This window comes from Trachurus japonicus, chromosome 12 (genome assembly GCF_045865225.1).
Source record: "Trachurus japonicus isolate A0001 chromosome 12, Traja_1.0".
In the NCBI taxonomy this organism is placed as follows: Eukaryota; Metazoa; Chordata; class Actinopteri; order Carangiformes; family Carangidae; genus Trachurus; species Trachurus japonicus.
Genome location: NC_140918.1, coordinates 1,834,959 through 1,857,250, shown reverse-complemented (window position 1 = coordinate 1,857,250; position 22,292 = coordinate 1,834,959). Strand labels below are relative to the sequence as shown.

At 38.0% G+C, this 22,292-nt stretch overlaps 1 protein-coding gene across 7 annotated transcripts in view; it reads right to left on the bottom strand.

The window, feature by feature from the left end:
- Nucleotides 1-335: 335 nt before the first annotated feature.
- The window catches only part of scarb1 (scavenger receptor class B, member 1), a 40,816-nt gene continuing 18,859 nt past the window's right edge, over nucleotides 336-22,292 (bottom strand). For 2 of the 7 annotated variants that reach the window (XM_085792556.1, XM_085792562.1), the window contains exons 9-14: nucleotides 9,056-9,129; nucleotides 7,886-7,937; nucleotides 5,866-6,012; nucleotides 4,471-4,518; nucleotides 2,671-2,738; nucleotides 385-430 (exon numbers count right to left, since the gene is read on the bottom strand). In XM_085792556.1, coding sequence (XP_085648682.1) covers nucleotides 400-430; nucleotides 2,671-2,738; nucleotides 4,471-4,518; nucleotides 5,866-6,012; nucleotides 7,886-7,937; nucleotides 9,056-9,129 — 420 coding nt within the window. In that variant the 3' untranslated portion in view covers nucleotides 385-399. Of the gene's footprint in view, nucleotides 447-2,670; nucleotides 2,739-4,470; nucleotides 4,519-5,865; nucleotides 6,013-7,885; nucleotides 7,938-9,055; nucleotides 9,130-22,292 lie in introns of all 7 variants that reach the window. The other 5 variants (XM_085792558.1, XM_085792559.1, XM_085792557.1 and 2 more) reach the window with 4 other exon arrangements.

Here is a 22,292-nt window from a genome sequence, read left to right as displayed (position 1 = left end):
TTTTCACTTGTTTCAAACAAATATTCACTTGAAATAAGTAGAAAAATCTGCCAGTTTTTTTTGTGCTTGTAATAAAAAAGAATAACTTGCTCCACTATCAGATTTTTCAAGTGAAAATCTGCTTGAAAGAAGTAAAAAGTGTCTAAAAACAAGCTGCTGATGAGTCTTATTTTAAGTAGAATGAGATTTGTTTTGACTAGAAATAAGACAAATATTCTTGGTAAGATTTTGAGTTTTTGCAGTGTGTGTGTGTGTGTGTGTGTGTGTGTGTGTGTCAGTCAGTGTGTGTGTGTGCGTGTGTGTGTGTGTCAGTCAGTGTGTGTGTGTGTGTGTGTGTGTCAGTCAGTGTGTTATTCCTGCAGCAGAGGGTCGTGCTCCTCGGTTGAAGTGCTTGTGGTTTCATCTGCTGAGCCTCCTCTTCCTCCTCCTCCTCCTCCTTTACTTCTCTGTCGGGGAGAAAACGACAGAAAGAAAAGAAGTTAGGACCCCGATGTCGGCTCTAAGCCCCGCCCACATGGGAATCGAACCCTGGACGCTGCTGACACACTGACGCTTCGTCCACACAACGACTAGGTCTGGAAAAAAAGCTTCTTATTTAACGACAGTCAATGAAAATCTATTAAACATGATCATTTATAAAGATAGATAGATAGATAGATAGATAGATAGATAGATAGATAGATAGATAGATAGATAGATAGATAGATAGATAGATAGATAGATAGATAGATAGATAGATAGATAGATAGAACGATAGATAGAACGATAGAACGATAGATAGAACGATAGAACGATAGATAGAACGATAGATAGAACGATAGAACGATAGAACGATAGATAGATAGATAGATAGACAGATAGATAGATAGATAGATAGATAGATAGATAGACAGACAGATCGACAGACAGATCGATAGACAGATCGATAGATAGATCGATAGATAGATAGAACGATAGAACGATAGATAGAACGATAGATAGAACGATAGATAGATAGATAGATAGATAGATAGACAGACAGATCGATAGATAGAACGATAGATAGAACGATAGATAGAACGATAGATAGATAGAACGATAGATAGAACGATAGAACGATAGATAGAACGATAGATAGAACGATAGAACGATAGAACGATAGATAGATAGATAGATAGACAGATAGATAGATAGATAGATAGATAGATAGATAGATAGATAGATAGATAGATAGATAGATAGACAGACAGATCGACAGACAGATCGATAGACAGATCGATAGATAGATCGATAGATAGATAGAACGATAGAACGATAGATAGAACGATAGATAGAACGATAGATAGATAGATAGATAGATAGATAGATAGATAGATAGACAGACAGATCGATAGATAGAACGATAGATAGAACGATAGATAGAACGATAGATAGATAGAACGATAGATAGAACGATAGAACGATAGATAGAACGATAGATAGAACGATAGATAGAACGATAGAACGATAGAACGATAGATAGATAGATAGAACGATAGATAGATAGATAGAACGATAGATAGATAGATAGAACGATAGAACGATAGAACGATAGATAGATAGATAGAACGATAGATAGATAGATAGAACGATAGAACGATAGAACGATAGAACGATAGATAGATATAAACCTGGTTGAACTGGTTTAAACTCTGTGGATGAAAAGTGGCTGAAGCCAAACTCTGTTCCCGTGGAAACAAAGGTCTGCTCTGTTTCCTCCAAAAGTAAAAAAAACAAAAAACAAACATTTTTTAGTTTCTAGTTTCACACGAAGCTCAACATTTTATTCTGTATAAAAAACCAACGTACAGCTCCAGCTCCTCCCTCTCTGTCTCTCATCGTCCGACACTTCATAAAACCTCCGTCCAAAAAGCTGCTTCCACTTTTTCTCTCTGACACGAGTCGTAAAATAAAGAAACGAGGGAGGGATGTTTATAATTATCTTCAGACTTTTAATCCTCCACATTCCCCTGGCAGCCTCATCTCCGTGACAACAGCACGTATGGATCGTAAATAAGGTTTTTATTCATTTTAATTGAAGGGATAGTTCACCCAAAATTCAAATTTCTCCTCATTATCTCCTCCCCCTCATGTGGACTAATATAAGGGATGGGAGAAGTTTCAGAGTCCTCCGTGGCTTCTCTGAGTTACAGGGGGTCTCGGCGTAGCAGTGCATGTCCATATGACGGTTGCAAATGGATACCAACTGTCTTCGTAACAAAAAGACACACCAAAAAAAAATAGATAAAGTTTAAAGTTCTTAAAAAGAGCTCAGCTATAAGAACGTGAAAAGAAAAATGTTTTTAACCTGGATTTAAAAGTGCTCACAAGCTTGAAATATAGACTTATTTAATTTTTTTTCGGGACAATTTCTCATGTCGGGGCTTCAATACAAGACGGACATTACATACGAGCAGCATGGAGGTATTTGGATGTTTTTTGGTGTGTCTTTTTGTTACGAAGACAGTTGGTATCCATTAGCAACCGTCATATGGACATGCACTGCTACGCCGAGACCCCCTGTAACTCAGAGAAGCCACGGAGGACTCAATTTTGGGTGAACTATCCCTTTAAAGTTGAACGTGGTCATCGCCAAAGCTTCAACACAAACCCCCACATTAGTGTGTGTGTGTGTGTGTGTGTGTTGTGAACCCACCTGAGTTACCCATGATGCTTTTCTCCTGAGTGTCGTGGGCTTTTATCTGCTGTTTATCGGAGGCCTAGAGAGACGACCACACCTTCTTTACACGTCAGCCAATCAGAGCACAGTTACACATCAGCTGCTGCTGCCGATTGGAGGCGTTAACCAGCAGTTTTTTGTCAAAAATTGAATTTAGTTTAATTTAATTTAATTTAATTCAAACGGTGGATGTGAGTTTTCATGCAGAGTGGTTTGCACCGTGCAGTTAATCATCAGCAGGAAGGTGATTGGTTAAAACTCATTGAGCTGATTCTCATCATGCAACAGAAGAAACATCGGAGAGGAAGAGCCAACATGGAGGCAGAAGAGCCAACATGGAGGCAGAGGAGCCAACATGGAGGCAGAAAGAGCCAACATGGAGGCAGAGGAGCCAACATGGAGGCAGAAGAGCCAACATGGAGGCAGAGGAGCCAACATGGAGGCAGAAGAGCCAACATGGAGGCAGAGGAGCCAACATGGAGGCAGCTGCACTAACAGTTAAAACATTCAGTTATTATTAATATTCAACATCATCCAATCACTCAGCAGCTAAAAGGACGATGATCACATGACCAGGTCGTGTTGCGCCGCATTATGTTATAATTATAGATTTTCACCTCATGATGTAATAACAATGCATTTTGTAATAAAATTCTTGAAGGCAATGTGAAATAAACTTTTCCGCATTTTGTAATAAGTTGTTACATATTGCAGTGGTTATCAAACATAGGACCCCCATTGGACAAAATTTGGAAGCAAACACCAGAAATACACAAATATTAGTTCTGAGACTGAAGAACGTTACTTTTTTAGTCAATGTATGCTCAAATTAGGGCCAATGGCGTGAATTTTTGGAAATAGTATAGGGAAATATCTGGGGGGAAAAAAGCTTTAAAAAAAATTCTAGAAAAAATTTGTAAGATTTCTAAAATTAAAAATTAAAAAAAAGTAGAAAAATTTCTAGAAAAAAAATGGTAAAATTTCTCAAAAACAATTCTAAAAAAAAAGTGGTAAAATTTCTCAAAAAAAAGTTTTTTCAAAATCTAGAAAAAGTGGTAACCTTTCTAAAAAATAAAGTAAAAAAAAATATATAAAAAAAAATGGTAAACATTTCTCAAAATAATTTTAAAACTCTATAAAAAAGTGGTAAAATTTGTCAAAAACAATTCTAGAAAAAAGTGGTAAACTTTCTCAAAAAAAGCTTTTTAAAAATCGAGAAAAAGTGGTAACATTTCTAAAAAATAAAGTAAAAAAAAAATAATTATAAAAAAAGTGGTAAACATTTCTCAAAATACTTTTAAAACTCTAGAAAAATGTGGTATAATTTCAAGAAAAAGTTGGAGACCCCTTTCAACCCTCTCAAGGACCCCTGGGGGTCCCCGGACCTCACTTTGAGAACCACTGACATCAGGCACCGAATTATTACAAAATGCACTTTTTTAATGAAAAAAATGTAATCATTTTGGTGCAATAAGTAACAACTTATTACAAAATTGGGCAAAATTTACCACAAAATGGGGTGAAAATGTATTTCATTATTACATAATGTGGCGCTACAGGTCGTTACCATCACGTCTTTGAACCTACACACGTCGACATCGTGACACAACTGAATCAAAACCTTCTGTAGCCTAGATCAAATGTCTTTCTCTCCTGATTGGTCGATAATCAGCTCTCCTGATTGGTCCACAGATCAAATCGATTGATAAGGAGTTGATCGATTGATCGATGGTTTATGATCAAGGTGATTGAAACGTGGCGGTTTTACACACCCCGAGGTTCGGCTCCACGGAGCTCAGTGTCGCGTTTAAATGAGTCCTCTGGAAACACACGACAACAAGTACCACCAGGTTTAAAACTTTATAAAACCGGTGACATCACAGATGACATCACACATCGCTCCGCTCCGTTTTCTTTCCTCTAAACAACGACGCGTTGTTAAATGATTCTCTTTATCTTCATTATTCTTACACGTTTATTATAAAACTTGAGTTCATTTATCTGTGTTAATCAAAGTCGGATGTTTCTTGTTCCTCTCGTCCTGCAGCAACAGATGTGTGTTCATCCGCCGCTGAAAGTAGTTCCTAACAGACGCATAATTTCCTCCTGTTGATGTGATTAAATCCACAGCGAGTGGAAGTTTTACTAAAATTTACTGAGACTTAAACAAATTTAATTTACTTTTTTTTTCATTTACACAAACTGCTGGTTTCAGTCACACATTAATACTTTAAAAAGGTCGAATCCTGATGTATCACAACTTAAATTATGTTTCTAATAACAGTGATAATGTTGATTTACTGATAGAAGAGCTGAGGTTTGATAAACTATGAAACATAAACTGACATTTAAAGGAAAAGGACAAAGTTAAATGTTGAATCTTTACAGGACGATACCAGGGGAAAGAATTTAAATCTAAATTTAAACTTTCATTAAAATGTTAGAAGTTTAATTCCCGCTTTTTTTTCTAAACATCTGGATGAGACGAGATGGAGATGAGACATTAAAGTGAGATTTAATGTAAATATAAATATTATTTAATAGGGCTGGGATGATATGCTTTTCTCCCGATTCGATTCTTCTACGATTTTTTGGATGGCGATTCGATTTAAATTGCGATTCTACAATATTGCAGATTCTCTCGATTTTTAGTCTTTAGCGTTTTTAACATTTATCTGCACACAAATACTGTAGGAGCCTATAAATGAACATACTCCATTATAAAGTGAACTTAAACCCTTTTCAAAACCTGGACTCTCTGTATGTAAAAAAGGCGAACAAATGCACATTGCACAATATTTTTTTTTAAAAATCTAAAAAAAAGAAATTTTCCCCCCCAAAAAAATCGATTTTTGAAGAAAAAAAAATCGATTTAAAAATCGTCAAAAAAGATATTGCGATATTTATGTGAATCGATTTTTTCTCCCACCCCCATTATTTAAACCGAATCTGTTCATTTGTATTCACTTAGCTGAAGTTAAAGGGTTCGTTAGTAGATGAGTTAACGAGCGACGGTTCAGTTTCATGAACCAAACAGCGAGGTGTTAATATTCAGACTGTGAGCTCAGGTGTTTCCATGCAGATCGATGCAGGTGCAGGTGAGTGTGTGTGTGTGTGTGTGTGTGTGTGTGTGTTCATGCTTCATGCAGTGTGTCTCTCTCTCTCACCTTGACTCGGTGGTAAACGAAGACGGCCACGGCGACGGTGACGAGGCCGAGGGCGATGAAGCCGTACTGCATGTACTCCATCACCGCCGGCAACACCACCAGGTTGGTGTGGAAGGTGTCGAGGATCGGCCCGTCGATGTAGCCGCTCTGAGGGGGGGGGGGGGATGTTCATATCATCACTTTATATCCATTATTATTATTCATCAGTCACATCATTGTGAGACAGTAGAGCTGAACAACTGGCTCCTTAGTCTCTGTCCTTCACAATAAAAGCCTGAGGAAAGAAAAATCTTAAAAAAAAAAGAAAGAAAACACTGTTTCTACCAGATTGACATTATATATTGTAATGGACATTTTTATGTTATGACCCTTGATTGAACTTTGAAGATAGCACAAGTTGCACTTGTCTGCTGTGCATAGAGCAGTATGCAGACTTAGTTCCTGTTATTTTATGATGATTACGCTGAAGCTTAAGCCGTTGTCTCCATATCCGAAGCCACAGTGAGAAGTCAACGAGATGTCAACATGCCGAGGTGAGAAAAAAGTTACAGACAACCACTCTCTTCCTGCCTTTACATATGAGTTGATCTTCTAATAGCCCAATGATATGTCATGAGCGCCAAGTGCAAACATGTACTAATATGCAAACTTATTCTGCAAGAATGCAACAATGTTATTGGACAATGTTTGATGCCGAGCACATGGCTCCTTCCTGCTGTAACCTCATGTAACCACATTTCAGTGTGCACTCTCGTACAGACTTGTGTGTGTATGACAGTCCACCTCTTGCTTATGATTTTCTCTCTCACAAGTTAAAGGAAATTTCCGCAACAATATACAGTATAAAAGATAATTAACCAATAATAATTAATAATTAATAACAATAATGTGTGATCATAGATAAAGTAAAACAGAAGTTTATTGGGCAGCCCGTTAATTTACAGGCTGCTAATTATTTGACATAGATAGATAGATAGATAGATAGATAGAACGATAGAACGATAGAACGATAGAACGATAGAACGATAGATAGATAGATAGATAGATAGATAGATAGATAGATAGATAGATAGATAGATAGATAGATAGATAGATAGAAATGTGTAAAGGAAATAATAAAATACAAAGAGGAAATATATGATAAAATATATCCTTCAATGTCTAAAACAATAAAATATACTCTACTATTGTAAAAGGAACAACCTAAACATATAATATGATATAATACTCGTGCAAAAAGGGCCAAAACACAATTTAAGTTGTGTTTTGGACATATTACTGTTTATGTTTGCAATTAATTGTTATTTCTAGGCTATTTCTAGACATTATGACGTAATTAAAGGCCTGTAAATTAAAGGGTTATACTGTATTGTTGTCTCGCTGATCAATGCAGGAACTAATAATATATAATATATATCATACGGATCATGTTACTGTTGTTGCTTTGTGCATGTTATGATGAAAATAAAATGACATGTTGAAGGAGGTGGAGACGCTGTGACATTTGTTCTGTTGAGTCTTTTCTCCTGTTTGAGTTTGAGTGACAGTCTGAGCACAAACAGGAAACTTGATCTTTGTAAATATCGTCTGAGTTTTGACATTTTGATCCGTGTTCAACGTCCTGTTTGACAAACTCAGTTAAAATCTACAAAAAGTATCTTATAACCTGCAGAATATACTGAATATAACCCTCGTTAGTTACTGCATCTCTGCCCCTGACTGTTGTGTTGTAACAAAGTGTCCCTCTGCTCTGCTCAGCTGCTCCACATGTTTTCACTTTGTTTCCCAGAACATTTTGTGAATTCTTGGTTTAAAAGAAAAGAAAAGATCTGAACTGCATGCCACCATGCATAAAAAAGAAACAGGGGAAAGCGGTGATGACACTCTGGTGACACCGGGACGGAAAGACAGGAACCACTTCCTGCTCCGGAGGATAACACACACACACGCGCACACACACACAAAACACGACAATAAAATATAAAAAAACACATAAAAACACATGTGACGAGGGTCTCACCTCCTCGAACCACAGCATGGGCATCACCACCTCAGAGATCTTCCCTGTTTCTCTGCAGAGAAGAGAAGAGCCCATTATATAACATTATATAACCTGCATAAACAATGGAAATAGTCAAATTAAACATTGTGCAGGAGAGATAGAAGCCAAAAAAGGCTTATCAAAAAAATAAAGGGAACACTTAAACAACACATTGTAACTCCAAGTATATCACACCCGTGTGAAATCAACCTGGGATGATCATTTTGATTTACATTGATCATTTTTATGTTATTTTGTTCTCAACACACTCTACTATATATTGAATAACAATTTTAAACTGCAATATTTCATTAATTGAGATCTAAGATGTGTTGTTTAAGTGTTCCCTTTATTTTTTTGAGCAGTTAGAAATACCTCCCCTATGTAAAAAACAACTGGTGGTCTTCAGAGTAAAAAGATAATACAGAAATCATTCATAACATAAAAAATAGAAAAGAAAGAAAGACAAATTAACATAGAAAAATGAAAGATACTGAATTAATAATAGAATAAAGAATGAAAATAATAGACATTCAAAAGTGGCTAAGACCCCAAAATATTCACTTTGAATTTACCAAAATATTTATATTTAAGACCCAAACAAAAACACTTTTATACTTGGATTTTTTTTTTTTTTAAATAAAGTGCGACGCCAATTTCTTTTGGAAAAAATGATCGCATCAAATCAAGACAAGATAGAAATGCATAAGAAAAATAGATAGATAGATAGATAGATAGATAGATAGATAGATAGATAGATAGATAGATAGATAGATAGATAGATAGATAGATAGATAGACTTTCTATCTAAAAAATAAATAAAAAAACCTTACTTTTGAGTGAATGTATACTAAGTAATAATAATAACTAAGTTTAATTTTAGTATTTTTACATCCTGTTTTATTGTGTTGTTGTGTTTACTCTGTCGTTTCTCTTCTGTCTGTCAGTGTATGGTGGGTTTATACATGGTATATGCCTGTTCCCATTAAAAAGAAAGAAAAAAAGCCTAATAAAAAACTAGTACTAATGCAGAATAAAGACCAAGGCTGCAGAAGAAAAGCAGGAAACTCTTCACATGTCACAAGCGACAGACGAGCGGCTCATAATAAAATAATAAAAACTCCTGAGGGAAGTTAACGCTTCACTCACGTAATTCCTCTGACTTGCTTGAGGTAGAGGTTGAGCTGCAGGCGGATGGACACGTTCAGAGGGACACCTGTTTGCTGCACACACACACACACACACACAGACACACACACACACACACACACACAGACAGACACACAAAGAGAAAACACACATATGAGGGATGTGTCAGTAACATTAAGACCTCGGAGCGACGACGTTCCCATGTAAAGAGACAAATGAAGGAAATCCTCGTGTGTTAGCGATGATGCTTCTGGGGTTGCAGCTTTAGTGTTTTATTGGGATCATTATGGGATGTCGCAGTGGAAAACAATGACAAAATAAAGATTTAATTGCGCCGCTTGTGGAGATATTTGGGTCTGGACCTTGTCTGGGGAGGAGGCGGAGGCGGCGACGGTGGCGTTGTCAGGGTCAACGGCAGTACAGGACGTATAGTACAGTTACAGTACAGTATTGTGGTGGTATTTTATTTAACTGCAGCTGAGGGAGAGTGAAGGATAAACGACTTGTTCCCACACAGCTCCGCTCCACCCAGAGGAGAGGAGACAGGAACAAATCCAGCTCCATCAAGAGGACACAGAGAGGTCGTCCTCAGTATTTATATGTTTGTGTTGATGTATGTCGTCTTACAGTTTCTCCAATTTTTCCAATCCAGTTTTTAGATTCGCAAAACTCTAAGATCATTTGGCAGAACAGTGTTACAGTTCAGCACAACGACATAGATCACTGACAAAAGCTCATCTCTCTTGTCTCAAAACAGTTCACTCATGTGTCAAAATGCATCGTCCCTTTGGCATCGTGTCTCTGCAAGTCAACATGGATAGATAGATAGATAGATAGATAGATAGATAGATAGATAGATAGATAGATAGATAGATAGATAGAACGATAGATAGAACGATAGATAGAACGATAGATAGAACGATAGATAGATAGATAGAACGATAGAACGATAGAACGATAGAACGATAGATAGATAGATAGATAGATAGATAGATAGATAGATAGATAGATAGATAGATAGATAGATAGATAGATAGATAGATAGATAGATAGATAGATAGATAGATAGATAGACAGACAGACAGACGTATTTGTCCTTCACAAGGAAAATTGTTTTCACCATTACGTACGGCCGTAAAACGGCCTCGAGAAAGAGAGAGAAATGAATCCATGGAGCGGTGGATAAGGTTATTTATCATCGACCATGTTACCATGGTTACCATGTGTATATCTGTGTAGTGTTATCTGTCATAAACAAGAGATTACGGGTTACGGGTTAGCGCCATAGACTGTAAAAAGAATGTGACGTCCCCCATTGGTTTTGGGGAGTCGTTTTTGTGTGGCGGCCTGAACAGCGCCATGTTGGATTGGCCGGCCGAGAGCCCGCCCACTGGCCTCGAAGCAGCTGTCCACGGAGCTGCTCAGACCTGTCACTCAACGTTTCCGCGCCCTGATTGGCCAGAGTTTTAACCTAATAACAGTCAAACGGTAGAGTTAAACCCCTCAGAGTGTGTGCGGGGGTAGAAACTATCGGTTGAGACCAGAAAACGTTCTGACACCAGGCTTTTAACATGTTTATTGAGGATGTAAAGTGGGTGATTTTAACATGGGGCTCTATGGGGAATGCTGCTTTCTGACACCAGCCCCCAGAGGAAGAAGAGGGGATTGCAGTTTGTTGAACGAGGAAGTGACTTCACTTCTCAGACCCACAACTGCCCCCTTGGTCAGCGCGTTACGTTTGTGTGGAGGTGTCACCATGGAGACGAGAGCTGGGACACCGGGTCGGAGGCTCTGATCTTACAAGGTTGGTTTTCAGCCAAGAGACGCTCCATTCTCCCTGGAACTAGTTAAGGCCCCCACAGAGTCGGGTGGACTGTGTGCGTACTCTGAGCCGTGTGCACTGTCCGCGGACGTTTTGGTTTCATAGTCGAGCGTACAATGTCACATTAAAAACAGGTCATGAGAAGATTTCCCGCTGAGCAGTCTGTTGTGTGACACAGAGTACGCGTACACGGAGTCAAGTACGCCCGAGTATGTGGGGGCCTTTACAAGTCATTGATTTCAACTTTTTCTTGAAATCGTACCACTTTTTTTATTTTAGAAATGTAATCACTATTTCTAGATTTTTCTTTGAACTTTTTTTTGAGAAATTTTACCAATTTTTTCTAAAAAATATTTTACTTTTTAAAAAAAAGAAATTTAACCACTTTTTTTCTAGAATTTTTGTTTTTTATTCTTCTTTTTTTAATTTTTTTTACGTAAGATGAAAGAGTCGCTGGAACAAGTTACAAGTAGGGATGTCACGATTATAAATTTTCTTGGTACGATTATTGTCAGAGAAATAATCACGGTGTTACGATGATCACGATTATTATGCATCAATTAATCACAACACTATGAATGTGTAAAATCAAATAGAGTCTAAATATAATTACATTACTCACTGTTTACACAAAATATTTCAAGTATCTATTAATATATGACCAATTCTTAACCCCCAGGGGAAATGTTTGACATATTCAGGTCATAAATTGTTATATATACCAGATGTTTGCGTTTATTTTAATCGTTTTTTGTTTTGTTTTGCTTTATGTTTTTATTATAAATGACACGCTAACATTTAAATTCCTACCAATTCAATGTTACGTTAGTTAAATGGACCAGTATCTGAGCATTTACCTTTATTTTTGCACCACATCTGCCGATAACGTTCCAACGTCAAATTTTTGTGAAAGTAACGGTATTTAGGAATCTTTACGATCAATTAATTGTGGCGTTTAATACCACGATTAATTGTGAAAACAAGTAATCGTGACATCCCTAGTTACAAGTCATTGGTTTAACCAGCACTAGGACTCTGGAGCTGGAGACAAGGGACACATGGAGCTGAGTTAAGGTGGAAATCCTCGAATTCCTCTTTAAATGAGACCGTCTGCACTTCATCATCTACAGTTTCTAACAGTTTGAAACCACCAGGTCCAGTTGCATCACACCACCACCACCAGGTCTCATTGTTGTTGTTGTTTCTCCTGGCAGAACAAACTGTGTAGCAGCCCGGTCCAGAGTCCAGACCTCCAGCCCAGAACCACAGAACCAGAGGCTCTAATCACCCAGAGCTGCTTCCCTCACTGCAGAAACTCTACATCTTTACAAGAATATTTGTCTTATTTCTTGTCAAAATGTTTCAATTTTAGTCTAAACTAATCTCTTTCCACTTAAAATAAGACTCATCACCTACAAATTAACTTGTTTTTAGATCATTTTCACTTGTTTCAAACTAATTTTCACTTGAAATAAGTAGAAAAATCTGCCAGTGAAAGCAAGTTTTTGTGCTTGTAATAAGAAACGTGCTCCACTATCAGATTTTTCTACTTATTTCAAGTGAAAATCTGCTTGAAAGAAGTAAAAAGTGTCTAAAAACAAGCTGCTTTTAATGTGATGAGTCTTATTTCAAGTAGAATGAGATTAGTTTTGACTAGAAATTACATTTTGACGAGAAAAAGGACAAATATTCTTGGTAAGCTTTTGAGTTTTTGCAGTGCAGGATCATTTTTCTCATCATTTCTAGTCAAAACTAACCTCTTTCCACTTTAAATAAGACTCATTACCTAAAAAATTTACTCGTTTTTAGATAATTTCACTTGTTTCAAACTAATTTTCACTTGAAATAAGTAGAAAAATCTGCCAGTGAAAGCAAGTTTTTGTGCTTGTAATAAGAAACGTGCTCCACTATCAGATTTTTCTACTTATTTCAAGTGAAAATCTGCTTGAAAGAAGTAAAAAAGTGTCTAAAAACAAGCTGCTTTTTAATGTGATGAGTCTTATTTTTAGTATAATTAGATTTATTTTGACTAGAAATTACATTTTCACTAGAAATAAGACAAATATTCTTGGTGAGATTGTGATTTTTTGCAGTGCTGCAGCTGCTTTCAGACACTTTGACTCTAACCAGCTGAAACGTTTTGACCCGCCGTCGACCGACACCGAAGCCTCGGGCCGGTCGCAGCCGGAAATCACCGGTTTACTGAGACAAACCTGCAGGAAATGAAAACGTCCAACAGCTGCAGCAACCGACCAGACTGAAAGACTAAACTCTGCTTTCTCTTTTCTTCCTCGTTTTAGTGTTTAATGTGCACGACTCGAGTATTTATGTCGATAATGATCATTATATGTTTCTTTACACATCTATAAAATGTTCTTTTTCTATGTGTAAATGCATGTGTGTGTCTTTGTATCTATGTGTGATTTCTAAAAAGCAAACTGACGACTGACTTGTTCATTATTTTTTAGGTTAATAGCAGTATTTATTGTTTTAACAGATCTAAACTTTAATTGACATATTTACCATTTTCATTCCTTTCTGATGTGTATTTATTCACTTTATTTCTATTTTATTCTCTGCCACACTACTACTATACTACTACTAACTTTATCTTATTCTTATCCACCCTCTAGTGTTTCTCCTCACTGCTAATTGCATTGCATTTTTGAATGAAAAGTGCAAATAAATACAAATAAAGTTTCATTGATTGAGGATTTGATTTCTGTTAAAAATAATAATAATAATAATAATATATATATATTTTAAACTTTCAAAAGAGAAAAGAGGAAAAAAAAGGAAAAACTTTTTGTGTGTGTGCAGATGCTGAGGGAATTGAACCTGTGAATGACCCGGCTGTGGCGACCACGGCGACGCTCCCTGAAGAGAGTTAATTATATTAAAGAGAAAAACACGACCTGAACTCTGGAGATAAAGAGATGGAAAACACAGAGGAGAGAGAGAAAGAGGAGGAGGAGGGGGAGGAGGAGGAGGAGGAGAAAGAGGAGGAGGAGGAGGAAAAGGAGGAAGAAGAGGAGGAGGAGGAGGAGGAGGAGAGAAAGAGGAGGAGGAGGAAAAGGAGGAAGAAGAGGAGGAGGAGGAGGAGGAGGAGGAGGAGAAAGAGGAGGAGGAGGAGGAGAGAGGAGGAGGAGGAGGAGGGGGAGGAGAAGAGAAAGAAGAGGAGGAGGAGGAGGAGGAGGAGGAGAGAGAAGGAGGAAGAGGAGGAGGAAGAGGAGGAGGAAGGAGGAAGAGGAGGAGGAGGAAAAGGAGGAAGAAGAGGAGGAGGAGGAGGAGGAGGAGAAAGAGGAGGAGGAGAGAGGAGGAAGAGGAGGAGGGGGAAGAGGAGCAAGGAGAGGAAGAGAAAGAGGAGGAGGAGGAGGAGAGAGAAAGAAGAGGAGGAGGAGGAGGAAGAGGAAGAGAGAGAAAGAAGAGGAGGAGGATGAGGAGGAGGTGAGGAGGAGGAGGAAGAGGAAAAGGAGGTGAGGAGAAAGCAAGAGAGAGGAGGAAAAGGAGGAAGGAGGAGGAAGAAGAGGAAGAGAAAGAGGAGGAGGAGGAAAAGGAGGAGGAGAAAGGAAGAGGAGGAAGAGGAGGACATGAACCCACTGTCATCTCCCTCCTCTTTCTCCCCCTCCTCCTTCCTCATCTTCCTTCTCTTCCTCCTCTCTCCATGATGAAGTCTTCATCCTCTCGTCTCTCAGCAGCTTTTAACAACTCGCTGACAGACTCAAGTTAAAGAAACCACAACCACATGTTCTCTCTTTCTCTCCTCTCCTCCTCCTCTCTTCTCTTCCTCCTCTCTTCTCCTCCTCCTCCTCCTCCTCTCTTCTCTTCCTCCTCTCCTCCTCTCTTCTCTTCCTCCTCTCCTCCTCCTCCTCCTCCTCTTCTTTCTCTCTGTTTCGATGCTGAATCTCAGTTTTTTCTCAGTCTTTTTTCCTCCTCATTCAGCATCTCTCTCTCTTTTCTTTTCTTTACGTAACATCTGGACGCTCGTCTCGTCTCTGCTGCCGTAGAAACCTGTCAAACCGTGTCCAATCACAATCCCCCCTCATCCCCTCCTCATCCCCCTCTCCCCTCCTCCCTCCCTCTCTGTCCCTCATGAAACCACTCAGCGATCTGTCTGATTGGAAGCAGCTGTAAAGAATAAAGTCATTGTTTGCTTTGCCCCCATCCATCCCATCATCCCGTCCCACAGCTGAGCACAGAAACATCTTGGCGCCTTTTTAAAAATTTGACACCACTAAATAAAAAAATAAAAAATGAAGAAAGAAATAAAAAAGTCTGAGACGGAGCAGCAGTAAATCAGCGGAGCAGCAGGAGTGGTTGTAAACCCAGCGGGGTTTCAACTAAAAAATATCAGAATGTGGATGTAAACGCAGCGGGATGTGGCGTTCGAGTGCACGACAGAAGCTGGGACATGTGGCTCTGATAAAACAGTCAGTCTGGTAGAAACACTTTGTAAACGCTGGTTTATACATGGATTTGATGAAAACTACAAATTATTTTACATGCGAACATTTGTGAATTTCTATTGCACATATTCAAAACAAAAAATATTGCAGTGTGCATCACAAATGTGTTTATAAATCTTATTTTTTTAAAAGGGATAGTTCACCCGAAATTGAAATTTCACTCATTATAATATCTCCTCCCCCTCATGTGGACTAAGGGCTGGGAGAAGTTTCAGAGTCCTCCGTAACGGTTGCAAATGGATACCAACTGTCTTCGTAACAAAAACACACACCAAAAAACATCCAAATACCTCCATGCTGCTCGTATGTAATGTCCCTCTTGTACTGAAGCCCCGAAATGCGAAATTGTCCCCAAAAAAATTAAATAAGTCTATATTTTAAGCTTGTTTTGTAGCGGAAGCTTCTCGAAGCTCCTCTTCCTGGTTCGTCCAAATTTAACAAACCGGGAAGAGGAGCTTCGAGAACCTGTAACTCAGAGAAGCCAAACTTAACTTATTTAATTTTTTTCAGGACAATTTCTCATGTTGGGGCTTCAATACCAGAGGGACATTACATACGAGCAGCATGGAGGTATTTGGATGTTTTTTGGTGTGTCTTTTTGTTACGAAGACAGTTGGTATCCATTTGCAACCGTCATATGGACATGCACTGCTACGCCGAGACCCCCTGTAACTCAGAGAAGCCACGGAGGACTCTGAAACTTCTCCCAGCCCTTAGTCCACATGAGGGGGGGAGATAAGGAGTGAAATTTCAATTTTAGGTGAACTATCCCTTTAAAAATTTGACACTACTAAAAAAAAATGAAGAAATAAAAGTCTTGTTGTCACGGCACCCGGCCGGTCCACGTGGATCTGGATGGACGGAGCAGCAGTAAATCAGCGGAGCAGCAGGAGTGGTTGTAAACCCAGCGGGGGGGGGGGTGAAGAGGCGTTCGAGGTCTTGAAGTCGATACTTAAAAATATCAAAATGTGGATGTAAACGCAGCGGGATGTGGCGTTCGAGTGCACGACAGAAGCTGGGACATGTGGCTCTGATAAAACAGTCAGTCTGTCTCCACCCGGCCTCGTTTCTCACTCATCCTGTTTAAAAACACTTTGTAAATGTTGTTTTCTATATATGAAAACTGCTAATTATTTTACATGCATATTTGTGAATTTCTATTACAAATTTTTTTACTTAGGTGGAATGAAACTTATTTTCGTGTTTTGACTCGTAGTCCATGTATTTAAATCCCCAAATATATCTGTGAATCCTTTTCTGTGCATTTACTAATTGCATTTATTCTAGACCAGTGGTTTCTAACCTTTTTTGGCTCGTGACCCCCATCATGGCCGTCAATCAAGATGCACCAGCTCAGACATTTTTATATGCTGCATTTTATTTGAACTGGATTTAAATTCGAGAAAGTGAAAGTATAGATACAGTTTTTTAATAATAATTACTTTAAAAATTATATTTCTATCTATCTTTTCAATTACTGGACATTCCAGGCGACCCCACCCCATTGATCTATTGATCCAATGATATGTAAATGCTCCACTTCAAAAATTACTGTTGAGCTCTCACCAGCATTGTTTTGTGCTTCATGTTTATACGACAGAAGAGCGTATAAGGACAGATTTCAAAATAAAGGTCACCTTCCAAAACAGATTCAGTTGCATAGTTTGCAAAGTGATCTAGATTTTTAAAGGAAAATCCCACTAATGTTTCTTATTGTGACTGTGTTCCCTTTAGATTCAGATTGATGTTGAGAGGAAACGACCTGTTGTTACAGAGAATATGAGAGCAGTCTGATGGAGCACCTTTATTCTGAAATCAGTCTTCACGTTACTTGCAGGTGCAAATCTCGTTGAGTCGGAAAAAAATTACTCTGAAAAACAGGAAAAATTATTGAATTACTCAGAAAAAAACAGTGTTTTTTTTTTTTTTTTCAATGAATGCAATAGGCTACGCTTCCGTACATGAGCTTCAGACCAGATTCTGACTTTGTTTTGGTGTTAAAACCAAGTTAAACTGAATATTAACTCAAAGCAGAGAGATTTATAAAGCCCCAGTATGTAGGAATCCCCCCATCTAGCGGTGCGGTTGCATATCTGAACGTATTCTTGATGTTGCATTCAGGTGAAATGGGGCAGACGTCAGGCAGACAACAGACGCTGCATGTAACAGGATAAACAAGCGTCTATGTTCGGTTCTTACGTATGTGTTTGTAACGACTTGTAACAACTCATTCTAAGGAACCAGAAAGCTTTACTTTGGATGCAGCTGTGATTCACCTTCAGTGGAATACGGATTTATGAAAGACAGGTTTGATTTTTGATCATAAAAAGACAAATAAGTTACACACTGGGGCTTTAAAACACGTTTAACAATAAACTGTCTGAAAAGAAAAAGAATATTCCCATTCAAACTAATAACCAGACCAGTCATACTGTACTGTAGGTGTCCAGGTGATGTGACTCAATTCGTTGGACAGTGAAGTCCTTCAGCGTTATTCAATCTGATGCCAAATTAATTTCCTTTAATCATTAACTCTTTAACTCTGTATCAAACTGGAACAGAATCTCTTCTCCTTATCTCATCGCTTTTTATTGGAGCTGTTGAACGTCTCTAACAGCCCTCGTCTCACCGTTACGCAGAAATAGACCAATTTCCAATTAGCTTATCACACACACACACACACACACACACACACACACACACTGGCAGCGTTACACAATGGTTGGTTGGTTTATTGTTACACAACAACCTGTGTTGGTTCATTATGAAACCATCATCATCATCATCTTATATGAAGCTTTTTATTGTGTGGCTGCAGCAGTAAAACCTCTTGTTCATCGAGTTCATTTGATTTAAAGGGACATTTCCTGTCGCTTCATCATTTACCAGGAAAACGAACTTTAACCCTTTAACAGCTCCGTTCCTCGAACCCTGCACTAAGAACACCGGCTTTTTGTTTGGTTTTTATTCTTATTCTTTTATTCTTATGATGCTGAAACGCTTCTGACTCTGTGATTGGTCGACGGCACCGGCATAAACATGATTAGCGAGCTGTAAAACTATATTTTAAATGTGAATATTCTGGCTGTATATATTGTTGTCGCTGTCATATTAATATTGGTGACATATTAGGATGATTTTACGACTATTTGCCATTCATTTCTTACAGATAGCTCCTTTTATTATATGTTTTTATTTAATATCCTTTGCACAGTAATTTATTGACCAATTAATGGGGTTTATTTTATCTTATTAATTTATTTTTAAATTGTGTTGTCCTTTTAAGTGTTATTAATATTATCATGATCATTTTTATTACTGCCGTATGTTCAAAATGTTCAAAGTGTTGGATGTTAATGTATAAATACAAAAAACAATAAATACTGTATATGAGTAGAAAAGAAAAAGTTCAGTTTCTTAATTTAATGTAATTTAATTTAATTTAATAAGATGATGTTAATGAGGGAGGCGTGGCCTAAACATCACTGTGTATTTGACTGAACTTCCTCAGACGTCTGTATTGTTTTATTTCCAGTAGAGTTCAGAGGCGTCCAGCTGTTAAACAGCTGTTTTAAAAGACATATTGTGTCTTCACTTCTTTTGTTTTTCTTCTCCTGCAGATGTTTTGTCGTCGTTCTTATTGTTTCATGTCTAAACTTCTTCATTCTGGATCAGATCTCAGAGTAATAAATCAATCAATATCCATAAATTATGAAGAGTTTTCCTAACAGAGTTTCTGTTTTGACTTAACGCAGAGAGAAAAGGTCACGTCAACACTGATCAGTCACTGATTACATCTGTTACTGACTTTGAACGCTTAAAGGGATAGTTCAACATTTTGGCAAATTGCAAGGTATTTTTAGAACGGCGGAGCAGAGCCGTGAGCTGCTCAGAGCTACGCTACGGAGGCTCATTATGGGATTTCTTGGTTTCCCTCATCAAACTCATCAAATACACAATCCAACAACTCCACAACGCTCTGGTGGACAAGTTGTGAGCTGCACATTCACCACGCCATGAGATAATAACACAACGTTACCACACAGAGTTGTTTTAGAGGGAAATTCATGCAAAACCACTGATGCACGTTGCCTTCAGGGACAGTTTTTCATCAACAGTCTCTGAATTTCCCTCTAAAACAACTCTGTGTGGTAACGTTGTGTTATTATCTCATAGCGTGGTGAATGTGCAGCTCACAACTTGTCCACCAGAGCGTTGTGGAGTTGTTGGATTGTGTATTTGATGAGTTTGATGAGGGAAACCAAGAAATCCCATAATGAGCCTCCGTAGCGTAGCTCTGAGCAGCTCGCGGCTCTGCTCCGCCGTTCTAAAAACAGCTTGCACCGACAATTAAAGGTAACGAACCTACTGCTACGACTATAGGGATTATGGTGATGGGCCAATTTGACAAAATATTGAACTATCCCTTCAAAGAACATAATATTATTATATCTTTACATAATATAGATATGATATGGTACATTCATTGGGATTGTTATTGTTCTATAATAATTGAACCATAAAGATAATTCTTACCTAACGTGATTATACGATGTTTGACAAACAGAGAAAACTGACCAGTTTATCAGTTGATCCCAATTACAGTTAATGAGTTTACGAGACAGAAACATGAAGCTGCCGATAAACTGATCGGTCGTCTGATAATCTGTGATATAACGGAGGATGCTGGGTAAGTGGCGTTCAGGGGCATCGGGTCATCAGGACAGAGGCCATCTCACACACACACACACACACACACACACACACTGATTACACACGGTGGACTTACACACTCTGTGTTGTGTCTCTGGTGTAAACACAGGATCAGGGTCAGGTGAAAGGCTGCAGGTGAATAGGGTAAAAATTCTAACACATATCACCTTGAAACTTCCCAAGTTTATGACAAATATGTTTTGTATCACAAGTTTTGTAAAATGTATTTTAGTTTAAATATGTTAATGAGGCTATATCTTATTGAATATGCACTAATTTGCATACATTTCCTTTCCAGAACAGAAATCTGAACAATGGATAAAGCTACTTTGTTTTATTTTGTTGACATATTAGAGTCAGAAGTTTTTACAGAGGAGGATTGTGGATATCTCTTTTCATCACTTTGTAAATGAGGAAATACTGTCACCAGCCCTAAAACATCAAATGTCTCCATGTTTTTAGTAATAAAATGTTGTATAAATGAGGCTGTGAATGATATATCAACAATCCCCTCTGTAAAAACCTTCAGAATATAGAAAGGGATCAAAGTGGAAGGTTTGGTGTCTGTAAGTGCTGCTGAAGTGGAGATTTCTAGAGAGGAGTCTGAGTCTGAAAAACTCTTTCTGAGAAAACGGCCTTTAAAGACTTGGACTGTAAATCCCACTTTTATGATTAGTCGAAGACGAAAGAGACAAAATTAAGTAAAATAAAAACCTTAATGTGGATTTTCTATCATTTATTTCAACTTTTCTTAAAGAAGACATAAGAAAAATAGCCAAAAATCTCAAAATTGATCAGTGCATTAAACAACTGTGTTTTTGCCTGTAGTGTCTCACCTTAAACTGTTTCTGAGATGAGCTGAATCAACTGTGTGATCACATTACACACACACACACACACACACACACACACACACACACACACACACACACACACACACACACACACACACACACACACACACACACACACACACACACACACACACACACACACACACACACACACACACACACACACACACACACACACACACACACACACACACACACACACACACACACACACACACACACACACACACACACACACGATGTTGAAATAAAAAATAAAAAGATCTGGCCTGAACTGGTTTCTCTCTACCGGAGGCGCTCGAGGACAAAGTGGCTGGACGAGCTTCTTTGTTCTGTGATGTCAAAATGTGAAAATGAGGAGGAACAACGCGTTCGTGCCTCTGGGGAGACGAAGTCACAGAAAATTAAAAGCAAAGAGAAAATTACAGTGAGGGGGGGAAACGATTACCGTAAACACAAGAGGAGGAGAGGAGAGGGAGACCAGGAGCCAGGACTTATGTAAGGAGGATTTTCTGTCTCTGGTTTTTAAGTATTTGGGAGTGGAACTGAACTGAACCGAAGATCTTGACTCCAACATTGTGATATAACACAGGATAAAGACTCAGGCTGAGACTCTTCTGTTTCTTCATAAGACAAAACTTCATACGGAAAAACAAAAGTTTCACTAAATACGACACAGATTCGTTGGTTAGAGATTCATTAAAGAGGATTTCCACCTTAACTCAGCTCTATTTCCACCTTAACTCAGCTCCATGTGTCCCTTGTCTCCAGCTCCAGAGTCCTAGTGCTGGTTAAACCAATGACTAGTAACTAGTTCCAGGGAGAATGGAGCGTCTCTTGGTTGAAAACCAACCTCGTAAGATCAGAGCCTCCAACCCGGTGTCCCAGCTCTCGTCTCCATGGCGACACCGCCACACAAATAGCCTATTTGTTCGGAGACTGAAGAACATTACTTTTTTAGTCAATGTATATGTTCAAATTAGGGCCAGTGGCCCTAATTTGAATTCTGGAAAAAATACTTTTTTAGGAAAAAGTGATATAAAGAAGTTTTTTTTAAAACAAATTCTACAAAAAAAGTGGTAAGAATTCTTAAAAAAAAAAAAAAAGTTAAATATTTTCCCAAAAATTTCTCAAAAAAGTGGTAAAATTTTCAAAAACTTTTAAAAAAAATTCTAGAAGAAACTGGTAAAAATTTCTCAAAAAAAAATGTTAAAGAAAAATCTAGAAAAAGTGGTTAAATTTCTATTAAAAAAAGTAAAAAAAAAAAAAAGTGAAATATTTTCTCGAAAAAAGTGGTAAAATTTCTCCAAAAAAGTTTAAAGAAAAACAAAACAAACGTAACGTGCTAACCCGTAACCCATAATCTCTTGTTGATGACAGAG